The sequence below is a fragment of the Chaetodon auriga genome, chromosome 12, assembly GCF_051107435.1.
Source record: "Chaetodon auriga isolate fChaAug3 chromosome 12, fChaAug3.hap1, whole genome shotgun sequence".
Taxonomy (NCBI): domain Eukaryota; kingdom Metazoa; phylum Chordata; class Actinopteri; order Chaetodontiformes; family Chaetodontidae; genus Chaetodon; species Chaetodon auriga.
In genome coordinates, this window is record NC_135085.1 from 25,706,104 (window position 1) to 25,723,412 (window position 17,309).

Here is a 17,309-nt window from a genome sequence, read left to right on the forward strand (position 1 = left end):
GTTCCAGTTTCTAGCTGTTCCCACAGACTCGCTTTGGATGAAACTTTTGTGCGACCCATCTTTGAATCTACTAAATCTCAAATCTCAGTCCATCAGTTCCAGAACTCCACATTCCTTTTTCTTGGTCAAAGTCTCCGCACAGCTCTGAAGTGTGCTTGGGGTCATTGTCTGGTTGGTATATGAACCCACGCCCAATCAGATTCAGTCCAGAAGGGATTCCATGATGTACTAAGATGTTGTGGTAGACGGTCTTGTTCGTGATACCGTCGATTTCCACTAATTTGCCCACACCGTTTCCACAAATCTCCATCTTGTTTCGCTGTGGGTGCAGTGCATCTGGCATCAAAACGTTCTCCAGCTTTTCTGTGGAAACGATGCTGACCGAAGATTTCAAACTTGGACTCTCAAGATCCACAACAGGAAGTTGTTCTTAAACATCTTTAATACACAGCTGAAATGTTTACGTTGACTTTCTTTGTTCAAACTTCTCTGGCTCACGGTGGATTTTCTCATCTTGTTAAAACAAGATGCAGACCTTGTTGATGCAGTAACAGCAGGAAGCAGCAGCATCAATGAGAGCAACTGCACCAAACTCCACTCACAAAACAGCTGTTTTTTATACAGGTGTCAAGAAGAAGCACAGTTTAATTAAAAGTAAGGAAGTGAAAGGAAAGGAGGAAGTCAGTAAAAGCAAGGGAAGTGGAAGGGGATGAAAAGAGGAGATAGGGAAGAGAGGAACTAAAAAGAAAGGAAGAGCCGGAGGAAAAAGAAAGGGTAAGATTTAGGAAACAAAGAGGTCAGGAGGGTAAGTTATATGAAGGAGGAGGTACATTCAAGGAAAGAAGGAGGCAAGGCAAAGAAGAGTTATGCTGCCCATACTTTCTGAGTGTATACAGAAGCTATATATTGTATCTATGTCAGCATATGTGCATATTGTTTTATTTGTATTTCCATTCTAATTGTACTATTTGTACACAGGCCTACGTTCAATGTATGAGTAGCATGAAGGGGCTGGTACGTACTAGAGGATAGTACCTGAAATCCTACATTTCCCATGTTTCCCCGCACGCACGGAAGTGCGTCATCACGCATGACCTTGGTACTCTTCTTCACTTGGTTTTCTACTAGACGGAAAGGACGAGCATGGCGAATAAAGAGCCCGGTGTAAGTGTTTTTTAGCTTTTAATTGTGTATTAAATGAATATATGTCACATTTCTGCACTCAGTTCGGTTAAACGGATCTGCTGTTTCCCGCTCTTTGTACGCCGGCTCGCGACATTAGCGTGTTTAAAACAGCAGTTAGCTACACACACGTGAGTCGAGCTGTTGTAAGCTAGCTTACAGTTAAAATCATGTTATTTAAACTGTATTCAGGAAGCTTCAAGTCAAAGATGAAGCTTGATAGTAACGGTGGGGCGTTTGTTAAAGTTAATTAATGCTGGTTGCCTCACATTTCATGAACAGCCTTGCAGGAATATGTAAGTTCGTCTCGAAGTTTCGTTCCGTCAGGTAGCAGGGATCCCAGCGTCCGTCTAAAAATCCAACTCAATTTTTCCTCGCTTATCGGCCCATGAACACGCATTATGAAATAAACCTTTAAAACTGTATAGATTTTTGTAGAACTTCCTCTTCAATTCGGTATATGTATATCTACATGCAATACACCGAGCAGCTTAAACTTGTACAAAAAACTTAAAAATCAGGCGGATAACCGAACTAGTTGCACCTTAATTCACTAATGTTATTCAAGCTATTCACACAGCGGTTGACACCAAGCAAGCAAATAGAAATGTTGGTCTATTCTTTATATTCTGTAAGTTATGTCGCAGACGAATTACAGAATAGAGCTCATGAAATAAGAAATGACCATCGCTTATGACCAACGTTAACTGTCATCATTTGCTTGTGCTAGCAAACATCCAAACCATTGACTTTTGAATGGAGTTTGGCAGGTCCTGTGCACATGTGGGAATGAGTTTGTAATTCGTTAGTAAAATTGTTGGGAGGTGTCAAACAGGGTTAGCCACCCAGTGTGAAGGTCACCAGTGTCATGTCTGTGTAATTTTTAACCAATAAGAACTCTATTTGAAACGAAATCACACTGTTATTTACCTTAAAATCAGCCCACCGTGTGTTGTGATGTTTGGTTTGTAACCTGTTTAAGAGCTGCTTTACTCGTCTGAAAGCTTGTTGTTTGTGTTTCAGGGTTTTCTGCAGCAGCTGCGGCAGATAGCAGGCAGGATGTCATCAGGACCTCGGGGCGCAGGGATCGGTGTCAAACTGCTGATCGGTGCTGGAGCTCTGGCTTATGGAGTGAAGGAAGCAACGTACACAGGTAGTGTAATGTCCGTTTTTTCATGTATACATACACGATGTACACATCTGTTTCTCACCTGAACACACAAGTGACTGTTTGGAACAGTTGAATTTGGCTGTGTAGTGATGAGTATATACAGTCAAGACCAAAACTGCACCGTTACCTTTGGTTCCTTTTTCAGCTGGTCTTCTAGAAAATGACTGAGATTAAAATCACTTTGATATTTACAGTTTGTAATTCTGTGGTTTGCAGTGCAACAAAACAAAAGGTGATGTGGAAGTCCTACATAAACTGGGTAATGTTATTAACGCCTTTTCAAGCTTGGAAAAAACATACTAGTATTAAATCAGTTTGAATAAATACGTTTATTCTGCTGTATTCTGTCTCTGATGATCGTGGCTCAAAGGTCTGTGGCCACCAAGTTTTTTCAGGTCTCTGTTGAGAATAAGACTGCGTGTTTGCAGTGAGATGACCTGTCTAAATAAAGGTTGATTTAAAAAAGTCATCATACTGTGAGTCTGCACCAGAGCAGCGTTTTGTCTTCATTGCTGATATGACTGCAATAGAGCGTATTACAACTCATTTCTGAGTGCAATAAAACCTTTGAGAGTGCAGAGACAACATCAGGACCCCTGTTCAATCAGCATGAACATGTAAACATGTAGAAAAGTCATATTTCAGTGAGTCTACGGTCTTTCATCCGTCTGCGCTATTAGCATGCTAGCTCAGCTAGTAGCGAGTTGTTACAGACAAGCTAAGACAAAAGCTGTCTGTATGTAGTTAAAGAGCTGTTAAAATTTGGTAAACTCTTGTCAAGTTTGCTGGCTGAGACAAAGCAGTCCTCATCTCAGCGTTAACTACAGGCAGTGAATCACCTCTGCAGAGGACAGAGGACACGAGGAAGGACGGATACTGACTGATGTGTTGACTTTCTTCTCTCTAAACTTCACTTCTTTCACTGCTGCGATGTCAGAACATGATTTATTCTACCAACGTTTTAGATTTGCTTCCAGTGAGAGATTATCGAGTTCGTACAGTGACTCCGCTGTCATGAAGTTTACTGTTGCTGCTGTTGTCTTTAGGTAAGACAGGAGGTGAGGTAGGAAACAAGGAGATGAGGAGGGTTAGTAGGATGGAAGGAGGAAGGGGACAGGAGAGGAAAAAGAGGAAGGAAGGAATGACAGGTGAGCCAGGAAAAGCAAAGAAAACAAAGAGAGTGTGTCTCATTTTTACATTTTCAGCTGTTTTTTAGTTAAATAAGAAGCAGACATAATGTCCACTTCTCATCATCAGAAAAAGACACGCAGTCAGAAAGAAGCCAAACAGCCTTGAAGACAAAACGCTGGGCAGTAGAGACGTGCAGACAGCTAATTCATGTCAACAGGAAACAGCTGATCGCAGGTTTTTATTTCCAAGGACCGTTGATGTTAAGTTTATGGAGTCAGTGCCATTCCTCCTCATTTAAAGACGTCAGAGTGTGAAGGTGAACAATAGATGATCTTATTTTACAGGAATGGTTGAGTCTTATTTGTGTTTTAGGTTGTTGTAGAAACTAATGGTGCTGTCTCACTCCTCTGACCGAAATGAAACCTGGAAACAGACACTAGTCTGTTGAACTAATGATTCAACACTTCCTGTTCAGCCACCGAGTATTTTGGCTTCTGTCGGACTCGGTCTGATGTGAGCGTTTGTGTGTCCTCCAGTTGAAGGAGGTCAGAGAGCGATCATCTTCAACAGGATCGGGGGGATGCAGATGGACACGGTCCTTGCTGAGGGACTCCACTTCAGGTAGGACGCTTCGCCAGGATGGCACACGTGTTGATGATCCACCTGACTCAAGAGAGCACGTTAAATCCTACACACAGCACAGGTGACGTTAACCTCCAGGTAACTGCCAATCAGTCAGCACCCAGAATTGGAACAAGGTAGGAGAAGGTGGCAATTATGCTGCAGTCCAGCGTTATTTACTGAACAGTCGTCCAGGGCAGAAAGATCAGTCGGCTGGCGTTCACCGACATAAACACACCTGACATCACAGGAAGCAGAGTTACCTGACCCCCCCCCCCCCGTCTCCTTTAAACTGTGCTGATGTGAAGGTCAGAGACAGGCGGCCATGTTTCCCCGAGCAGATGCACTGGAACACATTTAGATTGGCAGTCAGGAACACTAGCTGTTACCTGTAACTGTGAAAGACATTTTGTGATCCTCACCTGGTTAAATAAAGTTGTAACAATCAGAAGAAAAAAGCCTGGATGTTTTGTTAGAATGATTGATGTGCAGATCAGGCTGCACTCTGTCGTTTCTTGATGGATCATTTCCAGTTTGTATGAAACGACCACATGAGAAGGCCTCTCACTACGTTTTGAGTTATAGGTCATTTATATGAGAAGTTTCTGGTCTGTGTCCTAAAACTAAACGTTCGTGCGACGCAGCAGCTCCTCGTCTGTCTCGGCCGGTCGGAGTCCTTCAGAATGTCCTCGTCTGTCTCACCTTCGCTCTGTTGCTGTGGAAAGTCTCACCTGCAAAAAAAGGAAAAATTAAAGGAGAGCGCATTCATTCTAAACGTAAACAAACGGCGAGGAGAGAATAGAAGGATTCATGATGACATGACACAAACTAACCTTCACCTTTCTGCTTCCTTTAGTTTCATGAAATGGCTTCTGATGAGTCTTCGTCTGCAGATCTGTGTTTTTGTCTTTTTTAAACACACCTCGTGGACGCGGCGTCCTCGCTGACCTGATGGGTCGTTTTCATGAACGCACTGTGTGTCGTTGTCTTCAGGATACCCTGGTTCCAGTATCCCATCATCTATGACATCAGAGCCAGACCCAGGAAGATCTCGTCCCTCACTGGAAGCAAAGGTCAGACACAGAAACGTGACGCTGAAATGGACGAAAGCGTCCTGATGGAAACGTTCAGCCAGCCGCACGCCGTGTGTTTCACTCAGTTTATACGCTCCGCTAACTCGCACCAGTGCTACAAGTACTCAGATCTGCTACTGTAGTAGTAATACCACAGTGTACACATACTGTTACAAGTCCTGCATCCAAAATGATACTTCAGTAGAAAAGTAAAAGTACTCATTGTGCAGAATGGCCCATTTCAGAATCATGTTTATTGTATTATAGGATCATAATTACTGAAGCATTAATGTGTTCATCACTTTCATGTTGCGGCTGGAAAAAATACTGCTGGATCCATTATTCTGTACTAACATATCAGGATTTATTGCTTGATTATATTTTGTGTTAATAATCTGCAAAGTAGCTGAAGCTGACAGCTCGGTGTAGTGGAGTAAAGAGTACAGTGGATTCTTTAATTTACAGCCTCCGTGGCAGAGTTTGTCCAGCAGAGAGCGCTGAAGAGCTCGTCCACGTCTCCGTTCTTTAAAAGCAGGTCCAGATGAAATGTTTGTTGTTTTCGGCTCTCGTTCAGCAGCTGTGAACTCTGTCTCGTTCTGACTGTCGTTGCTCAGACCTTCAGATGGTGAACATCGCGCTGCGAGTTCTGTCCCGGCCGCTGGCGTCCAACCTGCCCGTCCTCTACCAGCAGCTGGGACAGGACTACGACGAGCGCGTCCTGCCGTCCATCGTCAACGAGGTGCTGAAGAGCGTGGTGGCAAAGTTCAACGCTTCGCAGCTCATCACGCAGAGAGCACAGGTACCAAACGCTCCCACAACTGTCAAAAAACAGCGTTTACACTCAGTGGCCACTTTATTAGGGACACGTTCACAATTCACCACAGCTCTGCAGCAGCGTTTACCTTTATGAAGCTCGTACTGTTCGGTTTCTGTTGGAGCTGTCAGAAGTTGTAGTTCAGCGTGCCATTGTACTGCACCGCGTCATATTCAGAGGTGGTCAGAATATTAGAAACACCAGTGAATACAATGCAGCCCAGAGTAACACCATAACTAACTTTGACCTAAAACTGAACAGCTGTTTTAGCTTTGAGGTCGTTCTAAACCATCATCAACAAACTGAACTTTATGAGGAACAGTTGAACTTCAGCCTGAACACGTTTACTGAATGAAGTGGACACTGAGTGTATACTTCAATACTGCATCGATATTAATAAATAGGTAGAATTTGAGGAAATCACATTCAAAATACAGAAATTGTGTGACCTCGATGCTAAAACATATAATTGAGTTGTCGCCAAGCTGAACAGTGCAGGTGTAGAAAAAGTCGACTTTATGGCCGAACAGTTGCACTGGATTGCTTCAGATTGTACAGGTGTACCTAATAAAGTGGACACAACATGCAGAAACCTTATGATAGATTACGGTGTGAGAGGTGATTCTGTTATTTAGGCCCCCCTGACACAGAATAATAGAAACAGCTCCAGTACAGTCCAGCAGCACTGCAGACTGCAAACGTTTAGGTACGCAGAGAGAAAAGATGTGGTTCAGGGGCGACCTTGCCTCAGAGGAGGGAATGACCTCCAGCTTTCGTCCCGCTCCAGGTGTCCCTGCTGATCCGCAGAGAGCTGTTCGAGCGGGCGAAAGACTTCAACATCATCCTGGACGACGTGGCCATCACCGAGCTCAGCTTCAGTCGAGAGTACACCGCCGCCGTGGAGGCCAAGCAAGTCGGTGAGGAAACACAGGAAGTCATCAGACCCCCGGGCCGACATCGTGCTCTAGAGCGTGTCTGACTCTGAGCTGGTTTACCTCCAGGCTGCCATTTGACTGAGTTCTGCAGACATTTGAAAGTCGCTGAATAGAGATAATCCATGGTTCAGGCAGCTTTGACTGTGACGTCACTGTGATGTGGTAGATAAGTTATTTGGGCAGAGGGGGGAGGATTTACATAAAGATTTGTTTAAAGGTAAAGGTTTCTCAGCAGGGCCCTAAACTGTCAGTCCTGTCTCGAAGCATGTATTAACATAATACAACTAAGCAGAATGCAAGTTACACAGAGGCCTAATGTGACTGTGTGTCTGTTCCTCTCCAGCCCAGCAGGAGGCGCAGCGAGCTCAGTTCTACGTGGAAAAAGCCAAACAGGACCAGAGACAGAAGATCATCCAGGCTGAAGGAGAAGCTCAGGCTGCCAAGATGGTGAGCTGAGTTTATAATGTCCTCTGTCAGCGTGGAGGAGGCGGTCTGAGAGTCCACGCCGAGCGTCCAGCAGCCAGCGCAGAGGGAGTACTCAGATCTGTACTGAAGCAAAAGTACTAATACCTCCATGCAAAAATACTGGTACAAGTAAAAAAAAATAAAAGAAAAATCAGTTTCACTTAGTGAAAAAGTATTACCTGCAGAATGTACTTAAAGTATTAAAGTAGCAGTGTTTTCATGGGACAGCTGGTGGACATGGAGCTCATTTTAATGACGTTATGTGCTGTTGGATAGTTAACCTGCAGCACAGCTTCATGTTTTATCATTCCCCTCTGAAACGTAGTATAAGTACACAGTGTAAGGCAGCATAAAATGTAAATACTCAAGCAAAGTAAAAATACCTGAAGTTGTGCTTAAATGCACTACTTGTATGTACTTAAATGTACTCAGTTACTTCCACCGCTGCCGCCGGCCGCGTGTGAACAGCTTCTTTTGTATTTGTATGGATCAGATTTTGTTAATTAGACATGGAAGAAGAGAAATCTGTGGTGGCATTACATAAAAGAGACGCCCTGTAGCTTCCACTCAGAAGGTCAATGCTAGTTAGCTTAGCTTGCTAGTAGCGTTGACTTAAAGGTCAGGTAGTTTGAATACACAGACGTCTGTTCACCTGCAGCTCTAATGTCGCGTCGCACGAGAGACAAAGAAGAAGACATGCTCTGTGTTTAGGTCACTGTTTGACATTAACAGAGAGGGCAGAGCTGAGCTGGTTACCGTGGTGAGGATGCTCTGGAGACCATCACATGTTGACCCAGACTTAAAGCTGGAGAAAATGAAGCTCTCAGCAGATCAACACGGTTTGTAGTTAACAAACAAACGGCGGCGCCTGAAGTCTGCGGTGAGCAGCTGTGCTTCCAGAAGGTGACGGCCTGCTTGTTTCTGCTGCTGTTTGTGTCCTCGGGGTGTTTGAACAGAAGGTGTTCATGTCTCTGATCATCCAGCACGCTGTGGCTTCTCTTTCCACAGTGTGTGAAACATGGAAACATGTCATGAAGTAAGAGGATTGTTTGGATCAGATTTAACGATGTCTGCGTGTTGTGTCTGCAGAGCCATTCGGTAATTCCTAACTGCGTTAAACTCATTTAACTGAGTTATTTAGCTGTTTAATGAACACTGAGAACCACCTCCAGACCTCAGATAAATTCCTGTTCTGGCGTGAACAGACTCGAGCTGCCCTCATCATTATGCAGAGAAACACTTAAACAAACACTTCATCCAAATATGCAGTAATTATTTTCTGCCTGTCAACATGCGTGAGAATATTAAAGGCGAGGCCGCCTGCAGCTTTGATCCTCCTGATGATCAGTGTTTTCTCTGCTCGGAGAGACCGGCTCAGCCTGCTGCGGATCAGCCTCGGGTCGACTTTTGTTAGACGTGTAACACTGTTCTTCTGTGAATACACTAACAGTTCAAATATGTGTGTGGCAGCTGGGCGAGGCCGTGACGAAGAACCCGGGCTACCTGAAACTCCGAAAGATCCGGGCTGCGCAGAACATCGCCAAGACGGTAAGAAACGCCGCTCTGAAAGGTTAAGAGGAAAATGTGGAAACACTCGTCTGGACATCGGGAGGTCCAGGACGCTGAGCAGCAGCACACAAGACGCTCAGTTATCATGAATGAAAGTAAAACTTGATTATCCTCAGGCACGACATTTGGTTTGCAGAGTTCATCCCTTTAAAGCCAGCAGCAGCCCCTCAGAGCCAGACATCAGCAGACCATCTAAAGTAAGGCCCAGCAGGTCCACCTCCAGAGTCCCTATCCACAAACCAGGCTGAGAGCCTGCAGCCGTGCTTTAGCTAAACGCTAACATCGGCAGGCTAACATGCGTAAAGTGCTGGACAGGTTCAGGTGTTGACCTGATGATGGCGCTAGATGAAAAGTCAGGGATCAATAAAGTTATGACAGTTCATCCTGAGGAGCGCGAACGTCTGAAGCACAGTCAGCTCGACAGACATCGTCAGGTGAAAAACATTCTAACTCGCCAACGTTAAACTGTATTGTCCTTTTCTGTGAAGTATCTGGTACAGAGTGTGTGCCGGTCACATGACCACAGTCTGCGTCATTAAACAGGTTCTTCTTGCTGCAGTCATCCCTCTTGTTCATAGAGCCAATAAAAGATCAATTCCTTCATCATTTTTCAATGTGAGGAAACGATCTGAGGCCTCGTTTTGTGCTGAAACGTATTAAAAAGTTTCTCTGGAGATAATTTGAGGCTTCAGCTGTCTGAGTTTGACTGGCAGATTTCTTCCAAAGTGACAGTTTTAGTTGAATGTAGTTTTAGTTGAATGTAGTTTTAGTTGAATTCGATGCTCTGAACTGTCACTGTGGAGGATCTGCACGTGATCTGATCCTGACTTCAGATCAGTTTGGAATGAACCCGACAGCCGTGGGTTCTGTCCCCATCGCTTCCACTGAAAACATGCTGGGCAGAGATCTTTGAAGACGAGTGTGAGCAGGAGGAGCGACTACAGCAAGAAAAACCTGCTTCAGGGTTCGCGTGGGCACCTGAGTGCTGTTCAAGACGAACCTGTCCTGAGTGATGCGTCAGTGTCTTCTGAGAGGACCAGCCTTTAAAAGATGGAATATCTTCTTTTACTCCAGCATTCCTGTGGCCCCTGATGGGTCCGGAGCCCCAGTTTGATAACCGCAGGTGCAGTGCAGTGAAGCAGCTCGTGAGGCCACCAGGTGGCGCCAACTGAGCATGAATTTGACAGAAGTGACAGAAACAAACCTCCAGCTTCTCATCTTTGGGTGTTTACAGTTAAAAGTTAACATGTTTTATGGATTTCATTTCATTTTGTCTGAAGCTGCAATGGAACGCATTCGCATCCCAAAATAAGATGAGAAACAGCTGGAGAAAGCACCTGATGCTCCTCAGAAGCTGCAGATTTCAAAGCGCGTGTCCTGATCGGGGTTCATACCTGGTTAACCTGTTCAGATGATTTCAGTGTGCCAGCACAGAGTAAGATTAGAAAACCTGGAGGCTGGAATCACAGTGGAGTTCATTTCCTGCTTGCTGGCGCTTCTTTTAATCCATATAAACACTTAATAGGTGCGTTATAGAACATTAGCACTGAAGCTAACGATGTTTTTGGTCTGTAAATCACGCTAACGCACACGGTCTGATAAAGCTGTGAGAGGTTCGGGTTGGGGTTAAGATATAAAACAGGAAGACCTTGATGCTTCTATCAGACATGTTGGTGCGTGTGACGCTAACCGCTGGCTCTCTCCACAGGAAGCTCTGACGGGGCTTTTCATGAAGTTTTATTTTGAACCGTGTAGTGCAGCCTCTGTGCTGAGTATCAGTGATTAGATCACTCATTAACGGCTCTGAGCGGCCTTTTAGTGGCTCGACCTCACAGCGTGAGCTCACGGCGCCCTCGGCCTGCAGATTACAGTCACGTCATGTGGACGCGGCGCTCCGGCGGTGGCGTGTGTTTCCTGTACGGACGGTTCGCCGCGCTGTGAATCAGCTCAGTGTTGAGGCTCTGACAATGTTCCCATTGTGCTCCTTAGCAGCAGCAGCAGCAGCAGCAGCAGCTCGGTCGGGCCTGAGAAACCTTCCACCTGTGTTCTCTCCTGCTCACTCACTGTGTGTGTTTGACCTGCAGGTGGCGCAGTCCCAAAACAAAGTCTACCTGAGCGCTGACAGCCTGGTGCTCAACCTGCAGGATAAAAGCAACTTCGAGTGAGTCCACACACTGTTTTTGTCCAGCTTACCTTTTAAACGTCACCACAAACCGTCTGCAGCAGCGAGGATGAAAGCTCGGCCAGAGGTCGGCCGGGTGTCAATACAACGTCTGTAATACTGTGACCATACCAAACCTGAGTCTCAATACTGAATGAGTTCACACCTTTAGCTGAGGAAGAGAAACAAGTTTTGGAAACTTTGACAAATTAAGCCAAAGTTGCTGAATGTTTAGAGCTGCAACAGATGATTGTTTTCATGATTGATTAGGCTGATTAGGAGTGATTCTGTTGATTAGTCGTTTCATCTAGAATGACTCACTTTACTGTCACGTGTAGAAACAGCAAATGTTCCTTAAATATTTGAGAATCAGAATCAGGACAGTTCTGCCTGAAAAGTGGCTCAAACGGTAAATCAATTATCAGAGTAGCTGCTAATCATGTTGTGGCTATGATCTGATCGATCGATTGACAGGTCGTTTAAACATCATCTAAACGAGCCAAGTGTGGAAAAGTGAGCGAGCTGAAGGTGTTTTCTTCTTTTAATCAGCTGTTTGTTTCTTTATTCTGTTCATTCTTTGACAGTAAGTTTAGATTCTTTTCTCCAGTCAAAACTGATTTTTGTGTACTTGGACCTTCTCTCAATTACTGCAGTACACTTAGTAGTTCAGTAGTTCTACAAGTAATGACGATGATGAGGCCGAAGTTTTAGTTTAACACAAGAAGAGAAAATGTGTTTGTTTAAAAACTTATGAAAATCTGGCCCTGTTGAAAAAGCTAGGCTAGCAGTTTCCCCCTGCTTCCAGTCTTTGTGCTAAGCTAGGCTAATCGTCGAGGACTCACTGTCACTGACGAGTTGTGACGTTAAATCTCTGTTTCTTTCAGTTTGCTGCTGAAGTAAGACGACGCCTCCCCGACGATTTGTCATCATTCCTCCTGGTCCGTTTCTACACAAAGAACTCCTCTTCCTCACTCACTCATTTCTCACCTCTCGGCCACCGTGACTCGGCGTCAGGTTTTCAGTTAGCTGCAGGTTTACCCGTGAATCCCTTCGCTCCGTCTGAGAGTCGAGTTTCATCCTCAGTGAGCCTTCAGCTGGAAAGATGCTTTGTGGTTTCATCAGTCCAGTTTGTTCCTGAAATAAGCTGATAAACAACAAGTCATTTTGGTTCCTGCTGAGACTTTTTCAGCTGATCACACCAACGCCCGACTGAAAATAAAGAGTTTAAAATAAGTACGTAAAACACGTCCTGTGAATAAAATGTGAAAAATTAGCCTTTAACCAACACCAGGAATCCTTTAAAGCGTCAGTTCTCCAAAATCACAAACAGCAGCACAGGACGTTTGTCGTGTTCAGTTCTGCTGTTTGAGGGAGGACAGAGAAGTGATCACAGGATGAGAATGAAGCTGTAGATAACCTGAATTCTCCTCTACATGATGACGGACTTCATTCTTGAATGGTGGTCTGAGTCTCAGATTCATCTGACGTTGTTCCTGAAACTCTCTGCATCCTTCACGCATGCAGAAAGCTGCAGGTTGTTCGCTGAGGCTTCAGACCTCCAAGTAAAGCTGCGTGTTAATCTTCTCATTGTTCCCTTGATTATTTTTCTCCTCGTTTGGCCGAATAAACGTCGGTCACACGTTCAGAGCCCGCAGTGATGACATCAACATCAAAGTCAATCGATTGTCTGCATTTGTGCTTTATTTTAGCTGCTTGAACTCTAGAGTTTCGTTTGTGGAGCATAAAACGTTAAAATCAACGCCTCTTTCAGACCGTCGGCAGTACTTTCCCCTGACGAGCTGCAGCCTCCTCTGACTCCAATCAAGCTAGATATTAGAAAATGTCTTCGTGATTTGGGTGAACTGACGCTTTACGTGATGAAGGTCGTGTATCCTGGTCTGAGGGGAAGGTTTAACCTGGAAGCCTGTGGATCATAGATGTTGTTGGTTTGAGGAGAAGCAGCTGACGGACTTCACCACCGTCTGGTACCACAGAAATCCTCTGAGACGGCGTTGAAGGAGCCAATGTCAGCAGGTCGAAGCTGCTCTGACTCGCTTCTCGCAGCAGCTTTTGTGTTTTGCAACACTTCAATAAGCGTTTCATTGAGCAAAGCCTCTGCTCAGCCTCAAACTATACATGAACATTGTTGAGTCACGGTCGTTAATACCAGCGAGTATTTCTGTGGAGAAGCGGCCTCGTCCAACACGCGGCCGCGGGCGAGCGAACACACGCTCTCTTTGTTGGCGCCGAGTGTAAATGAAACGCTTGTATGTTCTGTGTGTTTGTGTGACTCTGGGTTCAGACGTCCGGTCTGCTCCTCAAGGTTTAAGCACTAATTAAATTTACCTTAAACAAATACCTGAAGTTTTTTACGTCTTTGTCTCATCAGAGGGCCAAATCCTTCATCCTGACGTCAGTTAAAGCAAAATTCACCCAATAAATTCACATGGAAATATGCCTGAACAGATAATGTATGCTGTGACATTTAAATATGTGAACCAATAGAAGATCAGAACTTAAAAAGTCGGCTGTGTGTGCATCTGTTATCGTACGTAAACTCGTCCTGGGGTCTCTAAAAATAGTCAAACTCTCAGAGGAAATGAAGGACGTGACCTCGGTGTCCTTCCTGGAAAGCAGTTGAGTTTATAATGCTGAGCCTGCTCACACTGATAATCAGCTTTTCTTACAGGATTTCACCTGTTTTCTGAACCTGGACTGACGTCTCACCTGCAGCGTCGCTCCTGAAGCTGTGTCTGTGATCTGATGGTCTGATTGGTCAATGATCGATCAGGCATCAGGACTGATGACGGGTAATATTCTGGCGCTGGACTTGGATCGATCGACTAATTGTTCAAGTAATTTCAGATGATGCTCAGACGTTAATTTACTCTGAATAACACACTTCTCCAAACCAGGAGACATCTCAGCTGTCAGATGTTATCATGAGTCTCTGTAATCAAAATCATTTTTCATGTTGAGATTTTCTGCTGACAAACAGCACAGAAAATGAACATGCTCATTTTTTTTAATTGTTTTAGTTGAAAATATTCACTCTCACCTTAATAAAAAGAACTTTGCCAGCGTGGCTTTCTAAACTTTTCTCTACACACAACTCGCACAAGAACAGATATTCTCAAAATGTGAACTGATCTGATCAGAGAGGGAAGAGTCGCTCGGTGTGTTCTCTCGGTGACGGTTTCCAGAGGGTTAGGGTTAGGGTTAGGCTGCATGTAGACGAATGATGTTCCAGGTGTGTTATGACAGAACGTGGGGTCACCTTGACTGATTTACAGACTGTTTCCTCCCTGTAAAGCCAACAAACACACGGCATATCGTAAATATTCATGCTACCAACCTCTGATGTATTTAACATGTTACAGTTAAACCCATCATAAGACTTCTTTATTCCCTTACCTCCAGCCCTCTTCCACCATCGCTTTAAACTGACATCACCTCCACTTGATGAGCTACAAAAATAAACAGGACACAAGAATACAAGACGGCAAGGTGGAGAAAAGAGCAAGGGTGATGAAGAAGTGAATATTTAATATTTAAATACAAAAAGCCTTAAAGGACGACAGTAAGAAGAAATCTGAGGACATCAAGTGGAATCACTACCTTAAGACAGAGGGACGACAGCTCCATCAGTCCGTCCATCAGTCCGTCCATCAGTCTGTCCATCTGTCCGTCATCTGTACTTACTCTTTGCACGGTGATGTGGAGGCTGGAGCCGTGCAGGGAACATTCAGTAAAAACACTCAAACGAAGTACTGCAAGTCAACCACTGCTAACATACAGTAGAGTATGAAAAACTATGTACAAATAAACAAGCTGTGTAGTTTTATGCAGGAATGTGCAAAAGTTCACGGCATGAACGATAAAGAATATGTGTGTTAATGTCACACTGAGTCAGATGTGAACACTTTACGTTAATGTAACGTGAAGTGTGTATTTAATCGAGAGGGACTGCAGCCGCCCACCGGAGACGAATGTCTCAAAAAGTTTATGTCCGGGTGGGAGGGGTTGGCCACAGTCCTTCCTGCTCGCCTCAGGGTCCTGGAGGAGTGCAGGTCCTGGAGGGGTGGCAGATTGCAGCCAATCACCTCCTCAGCACAGCGGATGATGCGCTGCAGTCTGCCCTCGCCCTTGGCAGTGGCAGCAGTGTACCAGATGGTGAGGGAGGAGGTGAGGATGGACTCAGAGATGGCGGAGTAGAAGTGCACCGTCCCAGACTTTGGCAGCATGAACTTCAGCTGAAGTACATCCTCTGCTGGCCTTTCTTGGTGATGATGGTGCCCATGAAGTGGAAGGACTCCGCAGTGTCGACTGGGGGGGTCTCACAGGGTGAAGGGGGCGGGCGGGGGTGGTTGCTTCCAGAAATCAACAATCATCTCTGCTGTCTTTACAGCATTGAACTCCTTTGTTCTGTCCACACCAGGCCTCCAGACAGCCAGTCTTCCACCTGCAGGCAGACTCATCCCAGCTAGAGATGAGCCCAGTGAGGGCGGTGCAATCCACAAGCGTCAGCAGCTGGACAGACTGATGACTGGAGGTGCCGCTGATGGTGCACGGGGAGAGGAGCCAGGGGGAAAGGGTACAGCAGCGGGAAGTCCTGTCTCCCAGTACCACTCTGTACCTCAAGAGGTGATAGTGAGTCACTGTGGCGTCCAGTCTGCCCTCAGTCCAACAACTCTGAAGTGGTTTTCTTCGTGGGTTTGGCTCCTGGCACCCAGGACTGACCCCGATGTAACCCCCGCTCAGGCTACCGGAGGTGATGCCTGACTTCCCTCTCGGTCCTCTCCGGCTTCACACCTCACCCGAACCGCCGTGTCTCTAGCGTCCCGGAAGTCAGAGTCCTGGTCCAGGCCAGGCCAGGCCAGGTTAGCTAATATGACCATTAGCTCCACGGCTAACTGAGCTAACTAGCTAACGGCAGCTACAATTAGCAGCAGTTACTCTGGAGATATGCTGCCGCGTGTTTGTTAGAGGAGCATGGATTCAACAGTTTTGACACACTGCACCTTCAAAGATGGTCACCATGGAAGAAGAGGGTCTCACCTTCAGCGAGATGAGTCAGTTTAGGAGAACTCTGCTACTAACAACATTAAACTGACGTATTTTTGTGTCATATTCACATAACAGTAGACGGAAACATTCATTCTTTATCAGTGTCACTTAAAAGTGTTGATAATCGCTGCTTTAATGATGGCTGTGTTCTATTCGAGCGTCCTCGTAAGCCATGACAGTGACAGCAGTCAGCTAAATGGAATTCAGCCATGATTCACTTTATTATCTGACACCGAGCTTCTCGTCCTGTGACTTGTCAAACTCTTTGTGAAGACAGCCTGTTTGTCTCCGAGGGTTTCACCATCTGAACAAAATCCAACATCCTCAGACCCTGAATGCATCATTTTAAGCCACAAACACACAACGAAAACGATTCACGTTAAAGAAACTTGACAAAAGACATCTGCTCTGCATCATCTGTTCATTTATCAGTCTTCAGTCGCTTGTTCCTCTTTAGCAGATCCCCAATGCTGAAGATTCGAGGCCTTCGGCTAATTTTGTTGGTCACGTGACCCTCGTCATATTTGTCCCCAGAGTCCCCCCCCCCCCACACACAGGGTTACAACAACAACAAAAAAGAGAAAAGATAAGATGGCCGCCGAGTTATTTATAGCTTGAGCAGAGAGGCTGCAGTTCAGACCGAGCTGCTGCACTGCAACCTGAAATCTGCAGAGGGAGGGGAGGGAGGAGGTGGCAGGGGAGGGAGGAGGTTGGGGGGTGGGGGTTGTTGGAGTCCATTGTGTTGGTGACACAAAGCGAGCTGCCGTCCCTCCATGTTGCAAGAGGCTGCTGTTCTTCTACATAAGAAAGAGGAAGGAGGAGGCGGGGGAGGGCAGGAGCAGATTTAAATCTCAGAGGGGAGGGGAGGAGGGGAGGAGGGGGTGGGGAGGGGGAGGTTATGGTACAGGCGGGTGAATATTCATGGGAGGTTTAAAAAAAAAAGAAAAAAAGGGGGCTGGGAGACGGAGGGAGCACCGGATTGGCTGCAGCTCCACGCCCCCTCAAACCTCACACCAAGCCTGTCAGCCAGCCAATCAGGAGCCTCTGCACCGTTTGAAAGATGCCAGAGAGAAAAAGAAGAGGAGGAGGAGGAGGAGGAGGGAGGGAAGAAAAAAGAGGA

The 17,309-nt window shown here is 45.7% G+C and overlaps 1 protein-coding gene and 1 long non-coding RNA gene across 3 annotated transcripts; one reads left to right on the forward strand and one right to left on the reverse strand.

Annotated features, from left to right (window-relative positions):
* Window positions 1-1,095: 1,095 nt before the first annotated feature.
* Window positions 1,096-14,205, forward strand: LOC143329301 (prohibitin-2-like). Of its 2 annotated transcripts, XR_013077877.1 has the most exons (11): window positions 1,096-1,164; window positions 2,206-2,335; window positions 4,021-4,105; window positions 5,099-5,178; window positions 5,793-5,977; window positions 6,780-6,909; window positions 7,271-7,374; window positions 8,863-8,940; window positions 11,046-11,122; window positions 12,007-12,467; window positions 12,504-14,205. XR_013077877.1 is itself a non-coding variant. In XM_076745135.1 (10 exons), exons 1-10 carry the CDS (start codon window positions 1,144-1,146, stop codon window positions 12,020-12,022), a joined length of 906 nt encoding a protein of 301 aa, XP_076601250.1. In that variant the 5' UTR covers window positions 1,096-1,143; the 3' UTR covers window positions 12,023-14,205. The 2 variants fall into 2 exon arrangements, 1 of the variants encoding a protein (XP_076601250.1); XM_076745135.1 differs by having other exon boundaries at window positions 12,007-14,205.
* A 12-nt stretch (window positions 14,206-14,217) lies between these two features.
* LOC143329302 (uncharacterized) lies at window positions 14,218-16,943 on the reverse strand. The gene is made up of 3 exons (XR_013077878.1): window positions 14,741-16,943; window positions 14,537-14,589; window positions 14,218-14,427 (listed from the first exon to the last, which is right to left on the reverse strand). It is a non-coding gene; the product is annotated as an uncharacterized LOC143329302 (long non-coding RNA).
* Window positions 16,944-17,309: the final 366 nt, after the last annotated feature.

Excerpts from the sequence above, each read along its gene's own strand:
- LOC143329301 (XM_076745135.1), top strand. The coding sequence starts at position 1,144 with ATGGCGAATAAAGAGCCCGGT. Across the intron at positions 4,106-5,098 it reads GCTGAGGGACTCCACTTCAG|GATACCCTGGTTCCAGTATC; the intron begins GTAGGACGCTTC and ends CGTTGTCTTCAG. Across the intron at positions 7,375-8,862 it reads AAGCTCAGGCTGCCAAGATG|CTGGGCGAGGCCGTGACGAA; the intron begins GTGAGCTGAGTT and ends TGTGTGTGGCAG.